This window comes from Ahaetulla prasina, chromosome 4 (assembly GCF_028640845.1).
Source record: "Ahaetulla prasina isolate Xishuangbanna chromosome 4, ASM2864084v1, whole genome shotgun sequence".
NCBI classification, from domain to species: Eukaryota; Metazoa; Chordata; class Lepidosauria; order Squamata; family Colubridae; genus Ahaetulla; species Ahaetulla prasina.
Genome location: NC_080542.1, coordinates 92,640,534 through 92,660,829, shown reverse-complemented (window position 1 = coordinate 92,660,829; position 20,296 = coordinate 92,640,534). Strand labels below are relative to the sequence as shown.

Sequence of the window (20,296 nt, the reverse complement as noted above, 5' to 3'; positions counted from 1 at the left end):
TCTAAATGATTTACAGTGTCAGCATATTGCCCCCAACAACTTGGGCCCTCATTTTACCAGCTTCGGAAGGATGGAAGGCTGAGTCAACCTTGAGCCAGTGAGAATCAAACTGCTGGCAGTCAGCAGATTTAGACTGCAATATTGCATTCTAAGAGGGATGTGGTGGCTCAGTGGCTCAAAAGCTGAGCTTTCGATCAAAAGGTCGGTGGTTCGAATCCCTAGTGCCGCATAATGGGGTGAGCTCCTGTTACTTGTCCCAGCTTCTGCCAACCTTGTAGTTCAAAAGCATGTACGAAATGCCTGTAGAAAAATAGGGACCACCTTTGGTGAGAAGGTAACAGCGTTCCATGTGCCTTTGGCGTTGAGTCATGCCGGCCACATGACCACGGAGATATCTTCGGCTCTTCAGCTTTGAAACTGAGATGAGCACCACCCCCTAGAGTCGGGAACGACTAGCACATATGTGCAAGGGGAACCTTTACCTTTACGTTTTTACTGCATTATAACCACTACGCCACCACAGCTCTAATATTATACTCCAGATATTATTTTTACAAGCTCACTTTCAAATATGCTATTAAAGGAGCATATTTCCTTAGCAGATATAAAATTGCTTCAGGATTTGCTGTCTATAAAATTAAGGGTTCTAGAGAAATAGACTGGTCAGTTGGGTAAACTTTTTCATGAAGAAACATCTTTGATTTATTTGAGTGTTCCTAGAAGACAGGTGCAATTGTATATAGATTGACCAAGGAGCAGATTTAAATAAGTTTGTGTGTAAGAGTAGTATGGGGTAAATGATGAAATAATCCTAAAAAAGAATAATAAAACATGTTGATATAGTTTATTTTTACTATCCTTGTTTTCATATCCATCTTGAAATGTGGTACTAAAGAATATTATATACATTTTTAAAGACTGAAGCATAAAATTTTGATATGCTAGTTCAAGTTTAGAAAATATATTTAGCTGGTTAAACAGGATATGTGACAGATTTCCAGTAGACATTTTTCTGGATAACAATTTTCAATTTCCAGAATTGTCAAACCATTTTTAGAATTAGAAATATAAATTTTATGACTTTTTATTGATTAACTACTTATGTTCTGGAAATTCAACATTACATGTTTTTCCAAGTTCAGGGTCAATGAGAGGATCCAAATTCTTAGTGAATTCTAAACATTTGAGTTTTATGAAGAATTTCCATTGTTTTATGAAGCAGATGAGACTTATTTCTAATAAAATCTTCATGGTTCACTTTAATTAAGAAGTGGTCCTGTGCCTCTTTAATGTAAAACTGGGGACACCGCTAGTGCTATATATTTGTAATAATGTCTTGTCAAAGGTTGGCATTAGGAGCCACAAAGCATAGTTATACAGTGCAAAGTCTGATTCAAGGAAATATTACTTGTGATTCAGTCAGCCCAGAAAAAAAATACCAGACAAATCTAAATGAGCCAATATTCCTAAGCAAACATAAAGTGAAGATAACAGTCTAGGCAAGAGGTTCATGTGCTCGGGAACTTTATTAATATTCGAGGCATGAGGATAATAAGTCATATAATGTCTTAAACAACTCAGGCTGTGTTGGCTACCTTTGTTCAGCGGGCACTCACTATCTGATATGACCATCCAGTTGTATTGAGTTAACAGCCTTAGCTTGTGTTCTTTAAGTCTGATCTGGATGCAAAATCATCCAGATATGCTAAATTAGTGTCAAAGAGACCTTTATTTCCAAGGAATATACCCTTGCAAGCAAACACATTAGTGCTGTTTTGCCTTCTGATATTCAACACAGTTGTGCCACCATCAGGTAGGCTGAATGGCTGCAGTGCTGAAAACTGGATTTTTGAACTAAATGTTCTTCTTAGTGAGAACTAATTCTACCCCAAGCTCTAGGCAAAATGTTTGATTATATTGCTTGACCTCTGCCACTTACAATGAAATCATCAGATATAAAAAGAGAAGTGTTTTCTTTTGGGTGATGTTTTGTTACAGTATTACTCTATAAGGTGGACACTGTTAATTCATTTTGAAATTATTGTATACTATTAATATAAAAGGAGAATTTTGTGTGTTTTTATCATTGTCAAGTTTAATATTTAGTGATCAGCAAGCCATTTTAATCAATTAATAAAATGTGTTGTTTGAATTTATTTTTAAAAATGGATACCTATTTTGTGTGAGCCAGTTTGGTGCGGTGTTTAAGATATCAGGCTAGAAACCAGAAAATCAAAGTTCCTGCATGAAGACAAGTGAGTGATATTGGACCATTAATTTTCTCTCAACCCTAGGAAGGAAGCAATGGCGAACCACCTCTAAAAAACCTTGCTAAGGAAACTGCAGAGAATCTCTGACAATTAAATAATTAAATAGAAGAGTGAAAAATCTACTTTGTAATGGAAGGTTCTTTTAAGGTTCTTTGACATTCATGTTTTACTATAAACATGTTTGGGTAAAACCAAGAATGCTTCTTTATTTTGCATTCCACTTTATCTAGATACGTGTGAATAATCTCAGCAGGTTGATAAATCAGCAAAATTGCTTATATGTTTTATATAGAAAAAGCAGGAACACAAAAATTATTGCATTGTTTACTAAGTGAGTGTAGATTAGTTTTTCTTAGTGATATATTCATCAACATAGGAAAATCCCATAGTTTTGAAGAAATACTACATAGATTATTATCCTATCTTCAATAGGAGCAATCTTTGGTAATAGTAATATCCTAATAAGATATTATTATTGCTTACTTGTGTTTAATGATTTTTAGACACATATCCTTTTAAAAATGGTTGAGGTTGATGAATATATAATACAAATATTAGAAAAACAAGCAAAATCAGCATTAAATATCTTTGTGGTCACTATTCTCATCTGTTGCTATGAGAATAGGAGTCTTTAAAACTAGCTTTAAAATATCACTACTATGATATTAATGCATGTAATATCCAAGGAAAAATGTGATAAAGAAAACAATATATAATTTCCAAATTAATGATTAAGTTTCCTGTGGAAATTGTGATTACAGTGGTTGTTTGCAGGAAGATTTTTCCCTTATTCATATCTCTTCCAATAAAAATTAAATGTGTGCCTAGTTTCCCCCAAAAAAAGAAATTAGGCAGGTTTCTGCCAGTATATTAGGTTAATATTTCTCTCTTACTATCAAAGACAGTTCATTCAACAAGTTTTAGTATGTAGAGTTCTACAATTTTAGTTATTTAACATCTGGCAAAGCATGCATAGATTTTACATTAACTAGGCATGTTTCTTATGGTAATTTTAACAAAGGATGGCGAGAAGATATGATTCTTAATCATTCTTGTTCTTACGGTTTTAAATGTGCCATATCTGCTTCTTTGCTTCTTCTTCTTTTTTTTTACTTTGCACTATCTATCTACCTAACTACTTTTGCTATTTTGGCTGTCCAATAAGCAATGTGGAATCAGTTTATTCCATGATTTTGTAAATTAGGACTGGAAATATTAATTGCTTTCCTCCTGTGGTACAAGTTTATAAATCTACTGAATATTACTTGCAGTTTAATTTCTTATCCTTTAGAAAGTCAAATCTGCTTTCTAATATTGTATAATGAAAAGCTTAAATATGTATTGTTTGCCCTGAAAATAAATATTCATTGTGTTTTGAAGTTTTATCACACTTTATTTAGGAACTCAAAAGGAAATACATGAACCATTAGATTTGCTAAAAATGTGTGTGTTATTACTATTCATATTTATTCTCTTCAGCTGTTCTGTATATTGAGACTGTTAATTATAGGGTTTAACCCTGAATGCTGTTGCTTATTTACAAAGTCAAAATATTACTGTGAAAAAAGCAAAAGTTGTAGTAACAAAATATTCTAAAGTACCAGCATAACTCAGGCTTTTACTACACAAAATGTAACACAAATTCTAAACAAATAATAGATTATTCCCTTCAATACAGAGCATAATATTACCCACATACAGACATTTGCATCTGACTGGTCATTCCATTAAAAAAAATGGAAAGTGCATGATTCTAGCAGCAGCCATGCATTTTCCCTAAACAAAAGGAGAAAAACAGGTGAGTTCCTCTTAAAACTTGGCTATGAAACCTAAAATGCAAGACAAATATTTTCATTTCTCGGACTAGAAACAATCTTTACTTCTAAGTTTCTTGTCCCAGAAGTATCCATTGCAATGTGGCGTGCTTGTTTTCTTTCCCATGCTCTGGCTGAATTTTTTTGAGTACCACTTACATTCCAAATATAGGTGTAATGTGTGTAGTGTAATTATCCAGAGATATAAGATATATACAATATCTGAATGAAGAGCATCCTAGCAAATTAGGATGGTTGGTGTGTTTTATGTTCATTAATGCATGTTGGTGCAGCAATAATTTCAAAGATTATTTATATCAAATTTTAAATTTGATTTAAAATTTAATCTTAAATTATAATTTCATAATTCGGTGGTTCTTTAACTTTTACTCATGTACACTTTTGCTTTTGACAGTAATTACCTTTGCTTCATGTATGGTACAGCCTGTCTAAAAAAATTCAGTTACGTAGTATTTCCCAAAAATCTTTTTGTGCACATGTGCACGCACACACGCATATATATATATAATTTTTATTAGAAGAGTATGCTTTTTAAAGAAATAGATTAATATAAGTTTTTAAATGTTATTGTTCAGGACAATAGCAAATCTGTACTAGCTAAATCAAATGTACAAGTACAAGATTCTTACCTTATTTTGTCAGGTGGAAACAAAATACATTTGTTGTATATGTTTATGATACAAAAATATTGTTCATAATAATACATATTAAAATATAATTTGAAAATAAAGTGTATTTTTATGGATAGATCTATATTGTTTATAATATATTTATATATATATATGTATATATATTTCCTTTGTAGCCGAATATCGTGAACATAACCTCTTCAGTGGTGGATTCAAAATGGGGAAATTGTGCAAATTTTGTGATGTTAAATTGACAACCTGCACCAATGAAGGACATTGTTGCAGTAACTGCAACATCACTTCTATTTGTGAACACAAAAATGAAATCTGTGCAGCTGTTTGGTAAGTACATTGTACCTATGTGCAAGAATTGGCATTTGATTGATTGGGTTGGGTTTTGTTTTGTTTTAAATTTGTTTCCAATTGCCACTATAATTTGTCTCCAATTGCCACTATACCTTCTGATTATTGTGACAGTTTTCAGAATAAAACCAAGCTTTGTTTCAATTCATTTCAATGTAATATATTGAAATCCTTATTTCTTACATTGCATGAGCATAATTTTCTTGCAAAATGAAACATATATTTGTGGAAGGGGGCTTATGAAAATCAGATATTTACAGTACATCTGATAGCAAGTTCTAGTCCTTTGGGAAATAGAAGCAAAGCAGATGAGTTAGGATACAATCTATTCAGAAGATGGTCATTATTATAGACCAGATTTTATTAGACATATATTAAGTTATGCCTATTTAAATTCACTCTAGTATGGCTCACTATAAACACAGAACAAATACAAGCTATAATAAATTCCATGTCTTGAAAAATGGAAGTTTAAAATATATTCAGTAAGATTTAATTAAAACTCATTGATCTGGTTTAGATTATCATATTATGGCTTAATAAATAGATGTTTCTACAATTCTCACAACATAATTAAACTGGGAATTTCTAATTAGCATCAAGTTGTTTTTTTTGTTTTTGTTTTTTTTTTGTTTACATTTATATCCCGCCCTTCTCCAAAGACTCAGGGCGGCTTACAGTGTATAAGGCAATAGTCTCATTCTATTTGTATATTTTTTTTTACAAAGTCAACTTATTGCCCCCCCAACAATCTGGGTCCTCATTTTACCTACCTTATAAAGGATGGAAGGCTGAGTCAACCTTGGGCCGGGCTTGAACCTGCAGTAATTGCAGGCTACTGTGTTCTAATAACAGGCTTCTTAACAGCCTGAGCTATTCCGGAAGTTTTGGTTCCATCCAGATTGGAAATTAATGTTACGAGATTTAAAACAAGACAAGGATATTAAATTGTCTTTAACTTGCTTGTTGCAGCAGTGTTGGTTAGTTTTCCAATGTGTACATTAAGAAGAACTTTGATAATAAGTTTTATAGAATGATTACTCATGTAAAGATGGCAGATTGAGATGGGTTGTGTGTTAAGTTCTTACTCTCCCTATCTACCATTTCTACCACATTCGTCATGCTATCTTCCTAACATGAATCAAATACTGTAGATACACATTTGTGTATCTTAGTTACCACAAGATGTTCCTCCAAGCATCTGGGACAATTTTTGTTTTAGATTTTTATTCCTATTTTTCTATTTTTTATAAACAACTTACGGCACGCACATACATTTTATTTTATTTTATTTTTTTGAATTTATATCCCGCCCTTCTCCGAAGACTCAGGGCGACTTACACAGTGATAAGCAATAGTCTTCATCAATTTGTATATTATATACAAAGTCAACTTTTATTGCCCCCAACAATCTGGGTCCTCATTTTATCTACCTTATAAAGGATGGAAGGCTGAGTCAACCTTGGGCCTGGTGGGACTTGAACTTGCAGTAATTGCAAGCAGCTGTGTTAATAAAAGACAGACTTAGTCTGCTGAGCTACCAGAAGCCCCCTTTATATATATATATATATATATATGTAGGTCTTTGGTTGTTCGGGTTTTCTCCCGTGTAAAATTGGAAATGTCTTGGCGACGTTTCGACGAAGTCTCATTCATCATCTTCAGGCTTCAGCTTCGTGCTTCTGGGAGCAATGTGTGATTGCAGCTGTTTCTTCCTTTTTAACTGCTAATAGAGGTTTGAACTGATTGGATAGGAGCTTGGCTGTGCTCTGATTGGATGGGGTTTTTTTGTGCTCTGATTGGCTGGGGGTGTGTCCTGTTTGGGTGGGGGCTTGGTTGTGCTCAGATTAGTCTGAGTTGCAGGGGGATTTGAGCTGGTGAGCTGCATTGTTGTTGTTTGGCTTCGTGTTCTTGGTTGTGCTACATCTTCATAGTGGGTGTCAGTCTGCTGCATGTATGGATTGGAGGGGTTTGAAATGACTAATGTTGCAGCTGCGGTCTGGCTTCTGGTCCTTGGTCGTGCTTCCCGATCAGTGTGGGTTTGGGTCTGCTTTCTGGGTGGATGTGTGGTGGTGACATCCTGTGTGGACCTCGTGAGTGTGGGTCTGGTATCATTCCTCATGTTAGGGACTCGTTTGTCAATAAGGGCGGGTTTCCAAATGGCTGGTAGGCGGGAGGTATCATCTCGTTTGTTCATGCTGTGTGGGCGTTTTTCTATCTCGATGGCTTCTCTGATTATTCTGTTGTTAAAGTGTTCAGTTTTGGCGATAGTTCTGGTCTTTTTAAAGTCAATATCGTGTCCTATGGCTTTAGGGTGTTGGACCAGGGAACCTCAGAAAACAAATATAAATATAAATATAAATATAAATATAAATATAAATCTATAAATATATATATATATATATATATATATATATATATATATATATATATGTGTGTGTGTGTGTGTGTGTGTGTGTGTGTGTAGGTCTTTGGTTATTGGGTTTTCTCCCGTGTAAAATTGGAAATGTCTTGGGGACGTTTCGACGAAGTCTCATTCATCATCTTCAGGCTTCAGCTTCGTGCTTCTGGGAGCAAAGACCTACATACAAACACCCGTGAAAACCTCAGAAAACAAATATATATATATATATATATATATATATATATATATATATATATATATATATATATGTCTTTGGTTGTTCGGGTTTTCTCCCGTGTAAAATTGGAAGTGTCTTGGCGACGTTTCGACGAAGTCTCATTCGTCATCTTCAGGCTTCAGCTGTTGTTTGGCTTCGTGTTCTTGGTTGTGCTACATCTTCATAGTGGGTGTCAGTCTGCTGCATGTATGGATTGGAGGGGTTTGAAATGACTAATGTTGCAGCTGCGGTCTGGCTTCTGGTCCTTGGTCGTGCTTCCCGATCAGTGTGGGTTTGGGTCTGCTTTCTGGGTGGATGTGTGGTGGTGACATCCTGTGTGGACCTCGTGAGTGTGGGTCTGGTATCATTCCTCATGTTAGGGACTCGTTTGTCAATAAGGGCGGGTTTCCAAATGGCTGGTAGGCGGGAGGTATCATCTCGTTTGTTCATGCTGTGTGGGCGTTTTTCTATCTCGATGGCTTCTCTGATTATTCTGTTGTTAAAGTGTTCAGTTTTGGCGATAGTTCTGGTCTTTTTAAAGTCAATATCGTGTCCTATGGCTTTAGGGTGTTGGACCAGGGAACCTCAGAAAACAAATATAAATATAAATATAAATATAAATATAAATATAAATCTATATATATATATATATATATATATATATATATATATATATATATATATATGTGTGTGTGTGTGTGTGTGTGTGTGTGTGTGTAGGTCTTTGGTTATTCGGGTTTTCTCCCGCGTAAAATTTGAAGTGTCTTGGCGACGTTTCGACGAAGTCTCATTCGTCATCTTCAGGCTTCAGCTTCGTGCTTCTGGGAGCAAGTTAAATTAGCAGTTAAAAAGGAAGAAACAGCTGCAATCACACATTGCTCCCAGAAGCACGAAGCTGAAGCCTGAAGATGACGAATGAGACTTCGTCGAAACGTCGCCAAGACACTTCCAATTTTATGCGGGAGAAAACCCGAATAACCAAAGACCTACATACAAACACCCGCGAAAACCTCAGAAAACATATATATATATGTATGTATGTATGTATACATACATACATACATATATATTTATGTATATAAATAAATAATTTTTATTGGAAGAGTATGCTCTCACATGCCTAGTTGGGACTGATAAGCAGCTTCTAAAGCACAGCTGATTGTTGGAGGATCTCCAGTGAGTAAAGCAGGTGAAGCATGGAAGCAGTAAGACAAGGTAGCAGCTGTTCCAGGTTGCCATTTTGGGCTCCATGCCTGTCGTTTTCAGCCTCCAAACGCTCTGTTTGAGAGCTGTTCAAGGCTGTGGGGATTGCCAAAGCACATCACCGCCAATTGCCGTCTGAAAATTCGATGCGCAGAGGCCAAAAACAGGGCATGTAGAGGCCAGAAATGCGATGCGCAGAGGCAGCGATCGGTGGCAATGTGCTTTGGTGATCCCCGCAGCCTTGAACAGGTTGAAAATGGAATGTTTGCAGGCTGAAAACACGAGGTGTGGAGCCCAAAAATGCAAGCCATTGTCTCTGGCAATCCCTGAAGCCAGGAAGAGGAGGCCAAAGGGTAGTGGTCGGCGGCTGGGCAAGGCTACATTCGGAGTAGAAGATTGTACTTTCTGTTTCAGATAATTTAATGCATTTTAAATTACTGCTGTAATCATTATAGAAATGTTATAATTATAGTATCTTGAACCTTTCCTGAAATTTAATTTTGGTGCTATTATTTTTTTATTCTGTATAACCTATTTTCAGTTGTCATTCTTTAGAAATAAATTTGTGCTTTTTTATTTTCTACCATTTTTAGGAGAAAGAATAATGGGAACATAACTCTAGAAACAATATGCCATGATCCTACACTAGAGCTCCATGGATACAAGTTGGATGATTTCAATTCAAAAAAATGCTTCATGAAAGAGAAGAAAGGAGCTGGAGGATTGCTATATATGTGTTCCTGCAAAGATGATGAATGCAATGATGAAATTATTTTTTCAGAAAGTAAGTGTGTATGGTATTTCATTTTGTACAAGGACTGTCCAGTTCATAAAGAAGGCTTCCTTGGAAGTCTTATGATCCTGAAGAGAGAGAGTGGTTGCTTTAACAAGTCAATAAAATTGTGAAATATTCCATGCAATTTACATAATAAACGTATAGATCAAATGATTTCTGATTATTATGTTTTCCTCCAAAGTAGCAATAGTAGAATTTTTCATAAAATAATAATTGAAAGAAACATTCTCATTCAATAGATTCTGACATACAGTTCTGTATGACCTCATTTATTGTTATTCCATTCCATTCCACCCTATCAGATATTAACTAAACATTAGTTCTGAAAATGTTTAATTCCAAATCTTTGCATAAAGGAGAGGAAGGTGGAAAAAACCTGGGACATTAGATAATAGATAAAAAGAAATCTTTGTACCAGTTTTTTCCCATTACATTGTTTGAATTCATCTTCTGAGATCATAGAACATTATAATCCCTGAATTATATGCTATTTACAAGTAGCATTGCCTTCCATTATAAAGATTTTAGTAACATCCAGAAAATGACTACTATCGGTAGTGAGATATTTTGCTTTTGATTCAGTCAGCCCAAGCCAATCATTACAACTTCATAAATAAAGATATATTATATATGTTTGGATTAACAATTTGGCAATGATTCCATATCAATTGTTGGCCAGCTGTTTTGAGCAGTTTTTATTGAAGTAGCTTAGCTTCTTCTGTAATTATCAATAAAATTATAAATGATCATATTACTGTATTTTTCGGCATATAAGACACACCGGAGTATAAGACGCACCTTAATTTTTTTGGGGGGGGGAGAAAAAAGAATTTTGCCTCTGCCTATCAGCATCAGGATCAGCCATGTCCAGATTTCCACTTGATTTTGATAATGAGCAGCACAGTTACCTGTTTAAAACAAACCCTATAATTCTACATGCGTTTAACTGGAATGAGTTGGGTGGGGGATGATTGCAAAGGCAAATTTGGAACAGTTCTTTGCCCTGACCCTCTTTAAAGTAATGGACCACCATCAGTTCTGGCCACCGCCTCAGCTTCCCAGTGAGTGTCTGAAATTCCTGGATGTATTCCTGTTGTGTCTGCGTCCCCCCGAGCTGGGGCCCCTGCCAGAAAGTGACTCAGAAAGTGAGGGGGAAGAGCCATCAGGACTTACCTCTGGAGCACCGGCTTCCTTGGCTCAGCTCCAGGAGCCAGAGGCAGGCCAGGTGGAGGAGATAACGAGGCCTCCATTCCCTGACTCTTCTCCCCCAGGCCATGCCTCCAGACCCGTGTGATGGCAATCAGGCCTGGCTGGACCCTAGGTTTCCTAGGCAGGAGAGGCGGGAACAACAGAAGCAGGGGTGGGGCAGGCCTAGGAAGTGCTGAGTCATGGAGCCACACCCCACAGGATATAAAAGCAGCAAGGGCTGCTATACCACTTCATGGCAAGCAAATCAACTGCTTAGAGGGAGAGAACTAGACCTGAAGTACTGTTTGTTCCTAATTTTCTGGTTGACTCATTGGCATCAAGAGAGATAACAGACACTTGGCAGATGCTCGCTAGTTTGCTGCCAGAACTGATAGTTGCTGGCTAATTAAGTCATCACTCGTGTCTCCCGGACTGAGGAGGGGGACAGAACAATTCCTTGGCTGGGTGGCTCCTCTGTTTGATTTTCTGGATTTCTGCCTCTACTTCTTGCCCATGGGATACATACTTCAATCGGCTCCTTAATTCCTATAGGAAACCATCAACATTCCCCAGCTCAAGAGCCCCTTGTTAGGTCATCCATTCAGATGCTTCCCCCTCCAGGTTGTCAGTGAAGGTGTCATCTTGATAGTCGTCTCCATAGTGGTCAATGTGAGCCCATGCTCAGTTTAAAAGAAAGCCAATTTGTCCGAGCTCCCATCGAACACTGTTCAAAAGCATGGTGGAGCCTCCCCTATGGGCCAAGGTAGTGGTGGTTGTGGCACAGCTGGTGGGGCTGGAATCCACTGTGCCTGGACCTGGAACCAGCCCTGTCCAGGGTAGTAGGCCCATCCTGGGGTCAGCTTCCTAGCCAGAGGCCACTGGGATTGACCCAGTGGGCCAGCTGGTCTTCTGCACAGGGGTGGGCTCTGATAACAACTGGGACTCAACCAGGGGTGAAATGCTCCTGGTTCGGACCAGATTGCCCGATCCGGTAGTGACAGCGGCAGGTGGTTCAAAGAATTGGTAACAAAAATCCCTGCCCCCCCCCAGCTGAGCCATGCAATCATCGAGGTTTTTTAAAATTATTTTTAAAAGTATTTTTTCTTCAGCCGAAAAAATGCTTTAAAAGTAAAAAAAAGCTTCTGATAATTGCGCGGCTCAGCTGAGATCATCAACCTTTTAAAAGTATTTTTTCTACAATCTCTTTGGCTGAAGAGGTTGTAGAAAAAATGCTTTTATAATGTTCTGGCAATCAGGCAACTTGGCTGGGATCATCAGAACAAAGCATTTTTTTTACAACTTGTTCGGCTGAAGAGGTTGTAAAAAAAATGCTTTTAAAGATAAAAAAAAATTGGCCATGCTGACCCAGTCATATTACCCCCCCACCAAGCCACTCTGGTAGTAACAAATTTTACATTTCACCCATGGACTCAACCACATCGATAGTGGTGGTGGAGGGCTGGTAGTTCAGGTCCCCTGAGGAGTTGATTGGTCCCTCCCAGGCAGCCATGATCTAATCAGCATATAGTCCAATTACTAGGTGACTTCAGTCTCCACCTTTCGAACATCTACATGAACGCCCTTGATTCCCAGGGGAAAGAATTTTATTTTGTATACAACACCCCAGGTGTATCTCTACACCTCCACCCTCCTGGCCCCTTAGCTCCAGGCTGTGTCATCTCTGAAGCAATGTGAAAAGAAACCTCCTTAGAAGAAAGCTAAAGAAAAGAAAATGGCCACAGTTAGGCCAGCTTCAGTGTTGACATGTGTATTTGTGTGTGTGTATAAAAATAAATGAATGATTATTAATATTCTTAACATTTTATATTGCTGCAACATATCTGTGTCTCATAATTAATAGTAATTTTAATAATATTGTAGCAATGAAAGATCTGCATTCCAAAGAATCTACATCACTGTAGAGTTTTGAATGACTTTTTATAAATATTTCATTGTACTTCTTGCTCCTTAAGCTGTTGGAGATAATACAGTTGGCATGGTAGAGTTATTTCCTGCTTCATTGCTTAAAAGGAAGGAATCAAAAGCTTTGGCCTTTAGTAAGAGTATTTTGTTCTGCAAAAATGCCAAAGAACTGATAGTGCTATTTTAGAGTGATAATCTGTATAACTTTTTAAAGAGTGCCATTTGAGTCTGTAAGATTTAAAATGAAACTTAGGTTCATAGAAATAAAATTTAGCAGTCAGGAATGAACAGAGTTATTAAGTAACAGGTAAATGGTTAGTAAGGGCAACAAACAGATTTCTAAGCAACTGGAATCTAGAATCTTGATTTTAAAAAGTCCTCTTAAAGCTCTATTAGCTCATCATAGGCCCATTAGAGACTATGTCCTGCTATGAGGCCTTATTTGTGAATACTTATTAAAATTTACAGAATGGCAGATGTTTCTTTTCTTGACCCATGAACTGAACTCATTCTTCCTTCACAAAAGAAAAAAAATAGAACCCAGCATTCTACCTCTTCACTGTTGCCTTTTATTGGAAAAAAATCAAAAATATTTGTACAAATTTAGAATCCAGGGGACTATTAGGAGAACATTCAGCTAAAATCCAAAGGTTCCTTTTGTAACATTTACACTCCATACACAGTTGATGTGTCATCATTTGATTTTTATTGTTGTGGATTAGTGTTCTTTTAAATGAAAATAATCCCCTTTGGGTTGCTTGTCTGCTTAACTCTGGCAGGAAGGCAAATTATTTTTACAGTATCAGACATGTGGTTTCCTGTCTGTGTTTAACGCTGAACAGAACATCATGACCAGCTGGTCCACTGTTCCCCAGACAACTAGAGAATATCCTGCAATAATTTTGTCTGTTGGACTGTCATCCATATGTACCCTTGTCCCGACCATTACAGGCGCCTGCTGCTGTTTGCTTAGTGAGTGCAGATTGTGTTGTGTGTTTATATAGATTTTTTTTGTCCTATTTAATTCAGATAAAAGTGATCCTGTTGTTTCAGTTACAGCTTAGAGAAATCAGTGACAGACCTGCAGTTGCAAAAATGAATGTTAAATCAAAGTCCTGGTGCACTGCATTATTTTATCTTTATTTCCCTCAATTTGCTATCAGCTGAAAATGTCCAGCTGTTAAAAATATATTAAAACCCTGATTTATGTAGGAATACCCAAAAGACATATTTGTTTGGGGCTAAAGAAAAAAATTATAAATTCAACAGCAGGATCTAATTTTAAAGAGGCTAGACACTAGCCTGTAATTAAATAGTTTTTAAGTACAGACAATTTAGTTTAAATAACTGTCATCCTTAATATTTTGAAAGTCAGCTTTGCTATACTTGGTATCTAAAAGCTTATTTCTCCCCATTTAAATATGATTGATCAGTAATGCCAATTACTGAGAGCCTCCAAGGAGGTTTCATTTAAAACTACTTAAAATTGATAGAATGAAGTCCTGATCTCATGTGAATATTTATTTTTCAGCTAGCATACATTTGGGTAGGTGAAGAAACAATGAGTTTGTAACTAATCAAATTAATCAAACTGACTGATTTTGAAAAGCCAAATTTTTGAATCATTTTTTGACTCCGAGAGAGTCACTTGCACAATCACTTGAGGCAGGGTGGATCTCTGTGATGCTTACCAGGACTGGATTTGAAAATGAGAGGCATATGATGGTTAGGTTATGGATTCTATTTGCCAAGTAAAATTGGAAAAGCTGGCAGGCACAAACTAGAACTTTATGGTGGCATGTACCCACGCTTGAAATCTAAATCAAGCTTTTTAAGTTCAGACTGACAGCATTGATATATCTTAAATCAGGGGTGTCAAACTGGTGGCCCGCAGGCCGGATACATCATGCATGGACAATGCCCACCCCAGCTCTGCGAAGGGAAAAAAATGTCATGAAATGCCATATGACAACACAAGTTTGACACCTGTGTTTTAAATAAATTACACTGACTAAATTTATCTTGTTATCTTTCTGGAACTATCCACAATTTAGCTTGGTGATCCCTAGGTTCTAGTAATTTAAAAATAGCTCCATTTCTCTAAGCCATGCATTATTTTTTTTACATATTTCTTATATATATTCCCTCTTGCTCTTTTTTTTTCTAACCCAAACCCTAAATACATGGTAACTTTTCTCTTACAACTGTTACATAGTGTCCCTGAAATATTTTTTGACTTCTTTCAGCTTAATGTTATATTTTGGTGTTGTATACCCAATATTCTGTTCTTACCGCAGTCATTATAGGATTAAAATACAGTTTGTTTTCAATTATTTCCATAATAATCCTCAGACAGAAATACACATCTTTTACTGCACATCAAAATTTTCACTTAGTTATGTAGAAAAAAAATCCTAAATCTGATCAACACTGACAGTCCAGATTCTTAGGTTATATATGTTGCGTAAAATTTTTATTTATTTGTTTCAATATTCATTAGTACATTTGCTTATTTTGAAATTAGGGTAATAACATGAACTTGAATATGAAAAATAGTCTGTTTTAAGTAAATGGCAGTACTTAATCATTTAATTAATATTTTTAGCATGAGCACAAAACCTTCACATTTCCTTTCCTTTATTTAGAGTTTTGGGTTATTTTAGTTTTTCTACATAAATAGTAATATGGACACAATTCATTTGTGATTTCTAGTGTACTGTCTCAATTGACTCAATCAGAGGAAGATAAAGGATGTGCATTTTCTGAATGTGTAAAGTCCTAATTGTCTACAGTTTGTATATTGATTTTTCACAGATACATTCTTTTTTTAAAAAAAATGATTTTATATATGGTGCTGAATGCTGGTGCAGCTGCCTAAATATAATTGACCAAATGTTCTATTTCTTTGCAGATATTGAGCCAATTAATTAGTGAAGACATATGAATAGATTTGCTCTAATTTTGAAGAATGTACTTTATTTCCACAATAGCATAATGTTTTCTTTATTAGTTAATATAACCTTTTGAAACAGCAAATGTAAACTCATTTAAGACTTAAAAGCTTAAAAGGGTACAGATAGGTAAACATAAAGAAAGCATTTCAAAAGCAAAGGGTAAAAGGAAAAGAATTCAAATAATTTCCTGTGCACTGGTTTGTATGGTTTTAGAGGCCAGCTTTAGATTTTAGTTTAACCTGTCCAAAAAAATATTAATAAGAAGAGAAAAATTGTATGTTCAAATGAAAAAATACACCCACATTGGTATGCTTAGCAGTGTCTTCATGAATAATAGAATAGTGCAGAATGGAAAGTATATGAGAGGCTAATGGGAACATAGTAAAATGAAAACATATTAAGAAATGAGTAAACTTTGAGAGACTTCCGGGTGAGGAATGACATCTTCAAATGATTAGAGGTGATGAAGCCAGAACTGAAGCACTAGGACAGGGGTCTGCAAACTTGGCTCTTTTAAGACTTGTGGATTTCAACTCCCAGAGTTCCTCAGACAGCAGAGCTAAGCCAAGTTTGCAGACCCCTGCACTAGCAGATAGACCTTATCCTGATAAAAGTGCATTTGTGCTCTGGATTGCTACACTTCACAATGAGACTTTGGAATAGCAATTTCCCACGGATTAATAAATCTTATCTGCTTAATGCTTAAACCTTATTCCTAAGTATGCATGTTAGAGCTGCATAGTTTTTAGTCTTTAAAAAGTATTTTGGAGCTTGAAAGAGTATAAATATAAGATCTATAGTAACTTAAAGTTCCAGTTGTGAGTGGGGAAAAAAATCATGCTGTGCAGCTCCTATGTGTCCATTAAGGCTGCTTGGATTTTTATTTTTATTCCATCTATTTTGTGGGCAATTCTTGGAGACTGTCAGGATAAGCCCCTGCAGTTTTCTTAGCAAACCACTTTCAGAAGTGGTTTGCCATTGCCTCTTCCTACAGCTAGGAGAAAGTGACTGGCCGAAGGTCACCCAGCTGTCTTTGTGCCAAAGTGAAATTAGAACTCATAGCCTTCTGATTTCCAGCTTGATGCCTTAATTATCATATCAAACAAATTTATAAATTGAATGGTATTCAAAAGTCCAAGCCTGATGGCTCCTGTAAATTGGACCTTATAGGGTTCTAGCCCATGTGTTCTGAAACCCTGATTAGACCATAGACTTCATACTAGAAAGCATTATAGTATAACTTATAGACCTACTCAAATGCTTCGTTTCAGACACTTAACTTTGTTCTGTCCTTGCTTGCAAACCCAAATAGCTTCCCATTCTAGCTCTCACTTTCTCCAAGATCTCCTTTTAAAGTGATAATTAAGTTTTTAAGTACATTTTTAAAGCAGTACATCGAGATAAATATCTATTCTGTATTATAAATGTGTACTGCATAAATAGTAGATGTGTAAACTCAGTGTGTTCTTCCATGCCAATGATCCATTGCTGAAAGGGAAAGGGAAAAGACTGCTGTTGGCAAGGAAACTCCTTCATTTTGAACTCTAAGGGGTGTCTGAAATTGTCTATCAGAATTGGACAGTAAGCAATCCTGAGAAATATGCAATAGATTAAATATTGAGACCAATCTGCTGCCTGACAAATGGAGAGCTATCAAGCAGATGGCATGCTGGAATCTCTTGCAGGCCAATTTATAACTGAAATATTCTGTTGAGTGTCTCCAATCCATTAGCATTCACCTTTTTCCAGAGACAATCAGTAGGTTTCAGAATACCCTGAGAGGAATCTACAATCTCACAAATTATAGATGTTTCAACATTGTATTATAGGAACTTTTACATATCAGCTCTAGTTTAGTTTTACCCTTTGTTTCTCTTTTCCTAATTGAATTTTATCTAATTTATTACATCACCTGTCAGTGTTTCTCTTATCTGTTTTAGCTGTTTGGTATTTTGTAGCTTCTTGTCTTTATCTGAGAATTCTGCCTGTAGGGAAGATAAAGAGGTTGGATCTGCAGCAAAAAGATGTGGTATGGAATTTCCAGAGCAAAATCCCCTTTATTTTTTTAAGAATGTTTCATTTAGAATAGCCAAGCTGTATTTTCAACAGGCAAGCATGTTCAGCAACTGAGCAAACATTTTGCACAATGAAAATATCCTTTTTGAGTGGAAATAGAAATCATAGAATGCTGCTTAATGATTCTTTCATTCAAAGATGTAATATGTGTGTGGGGAAGTTGTCTATCTGCATTGTGTTTCTGTCAAAGAGACACACATACCCCTTGACTCTACTTTGATACACATATATAACAACTATCTGTAATAATATATATATATATATATATATATATATATATATATATATATATATATATATATATATATATATATATAATAATATATATATAATAATTATAATATATATATATAATAATTATAATAATATATATATAATAATATATATATAATATATATATATATATTCAAATGAAAAATACACCCACATTGGTATGCTTAGCAGTGTCTTCATGAATAATAGAATAGTGCAGAATGGAAAGTATATGAGAGGCTAATGGGAACATAGTAAAATGAAAACATATTAAGAAATGAGTAAACTTTGAGAGACTTCCGGGTGAGGAATGACATCTTCAAATGATTAGAGGTGATGAAGCCAGAACTGAAGCACTAGGACAGGGGTCTGCAAACTTGGCTCTTTTAAGACTTGTGGATTTCAACTCCCAGAGTTCCTCGACAGCAGAGCTAAGCCAAGTTTGCAGACCCCTGCACTAGCAGATAGACCTTATCCTGATAAAAGAGCATTTGTGCTCTGGATTGCTACACTTCACAATGAGACTTTGGAATAGCAATTTCCCACGGATTAATAAATCTTATCTGCTTAATGCTTAAACCTTATTCCTAAGTATGCATGTTAGAGCTGCATAGTTTTTAGTCTTTAAAAAGTATTTTGGAGCTTGAAAGAGTATAAATATAAGATCTATAGTAACTTAAAGTTCCAGTTGTGAGTGGGAAAAAAAATCATGCTGTGCAGCTCCTATGTGTCCATTAAGGCTGCTTGGATTTTTATTTTTATTCCATCTATTTTGTGGGCAATTCTTGGAGACTGTCAGGATAAGCCCCTGCAGTTTTCTTAGCAAACCACTTTCAGAAGTGGTTTGCCATTGCCTCTTCCTACAGCTAGGAGAAAGTGACTGGCCGAAGGTCACCCAGCTGTCTTTGTGCCAAAGTGAAATTAGAACTCATAGCCTTCTGATTTCCAGCTTGATGCCTTAATTATCATATCAAACAAATTTATAAATTGAATGGTATTCAAAAGTCCAAGCCTGATGGCTCCTGTAAATTGGACCTTATAGGGTTCTAGCCCATGTGTTCTGAAACCCTGATTAGACCATAGACTTCATACTAGAAAGCATTATAGTATAACTTATAGACCTACTCAAATGCTTAGTTTCAGACACTTAACTTTGTTCTGTCCTTGCTTGCAAACCCAAATAGCTTCCCGTTCTAGCTCTCACTTTCTCCAAGATCTCCTTTTAAAGTGATAATTAAGTTTTTAAGTACATTTTTAAAGCAGTATATCGAGATAAATATCTATTCTGTATTATAAATGTGTACTGCATAAATAGTAGATGTGTAAACTCAGTGTGTTCTTCCATGCCAATGATCCATTGCTGAAAGGGAAAGGGAAAAGACTGCTGTTGGCAAGGAAACTCCTTCATTTTGAACTCTAAGGGGTGTCTGAAATTGTCTATCAGAATTGGACAGTAAGCAATCCTGAGAAATATGCAATAGATTAAATATTGAGACCAATCTGCTGCCTGACAAATGGAGAGCTATCAAGCAGATGGCATGCTGGAATCTCTTGCAGGCCAATTTATAACTGAAATATTCTGTTGAGTGTCTCCAATCCATTAGCATTCACCTTTTTCCAGAGACAATCAGTAGGTTTCAGAATACCCTGAGAGGAATCTACAATCTCACAAATTATAGATGTTTCAACATTGTATTATAGGAACTTTTACATATCAGCTCTAGTTTAGTTTTACCCTTTGTTTCTCTTTTCCTAATTGAATTTTATCTAATTTATTACATCACCTGTCAGTGTTTCTCTTATCTGTTTTAGCTGTTTGGTATTTTGTAGCTTCTTGTCTTTATCTGAGAATTCTGCCTGTAGGGAAGATAAAGAGGTTGGATCTGCAGCAAAAAGATGTGGTATGGAATTTCCAGAGCAAAATCCCCCCTTTATTTTTTTAAGAATGTTTCATTTAGAATAGCCAAGCTGTATTTTCAACAGGCAAGCATGTTCAGCAACTGAGCAAACATTTTGCACAATGAAAATATCCTTTTTGAGTGGAAATAGAAATCATAGAATGCTGCTTAATGATTCTTTCATTCAAAGATGTAATATGTGTGTGGGAAAGTTGTCTATCTGCATTGTGTTTCTGTCAAAGAGACACACATACCCCTTGACTCTACTTTGATACACATATATAACAA

General features: G+C 35.9%; 1 protein-coding gene across 1 annotated transcript in view; it reads left to right on the top strand.

Moving 5' to 3' along the window:
• TGFBR2 (transforming growth factor beta receptor 2) overlaps positions 1–20,296 on the top strand; it is a 66,179-nt gene that overhangs the window by 15,663 nt on the left and 30,220 nt on the right. The window contains exons 2-3 of the mRNA XM_058180127.1: positions 4,911–5,076; positions 9,515–9,705. Of these exons, the coding sequence (XP_058036110.1) occupies positions 4,911–5,076; positions 9,515–9,705 (357 nt within the window). The remainder of the gene's footprint in view (positions 1–4,910; positions 5,077–9,514; positions 9,706–20,296) is intronic.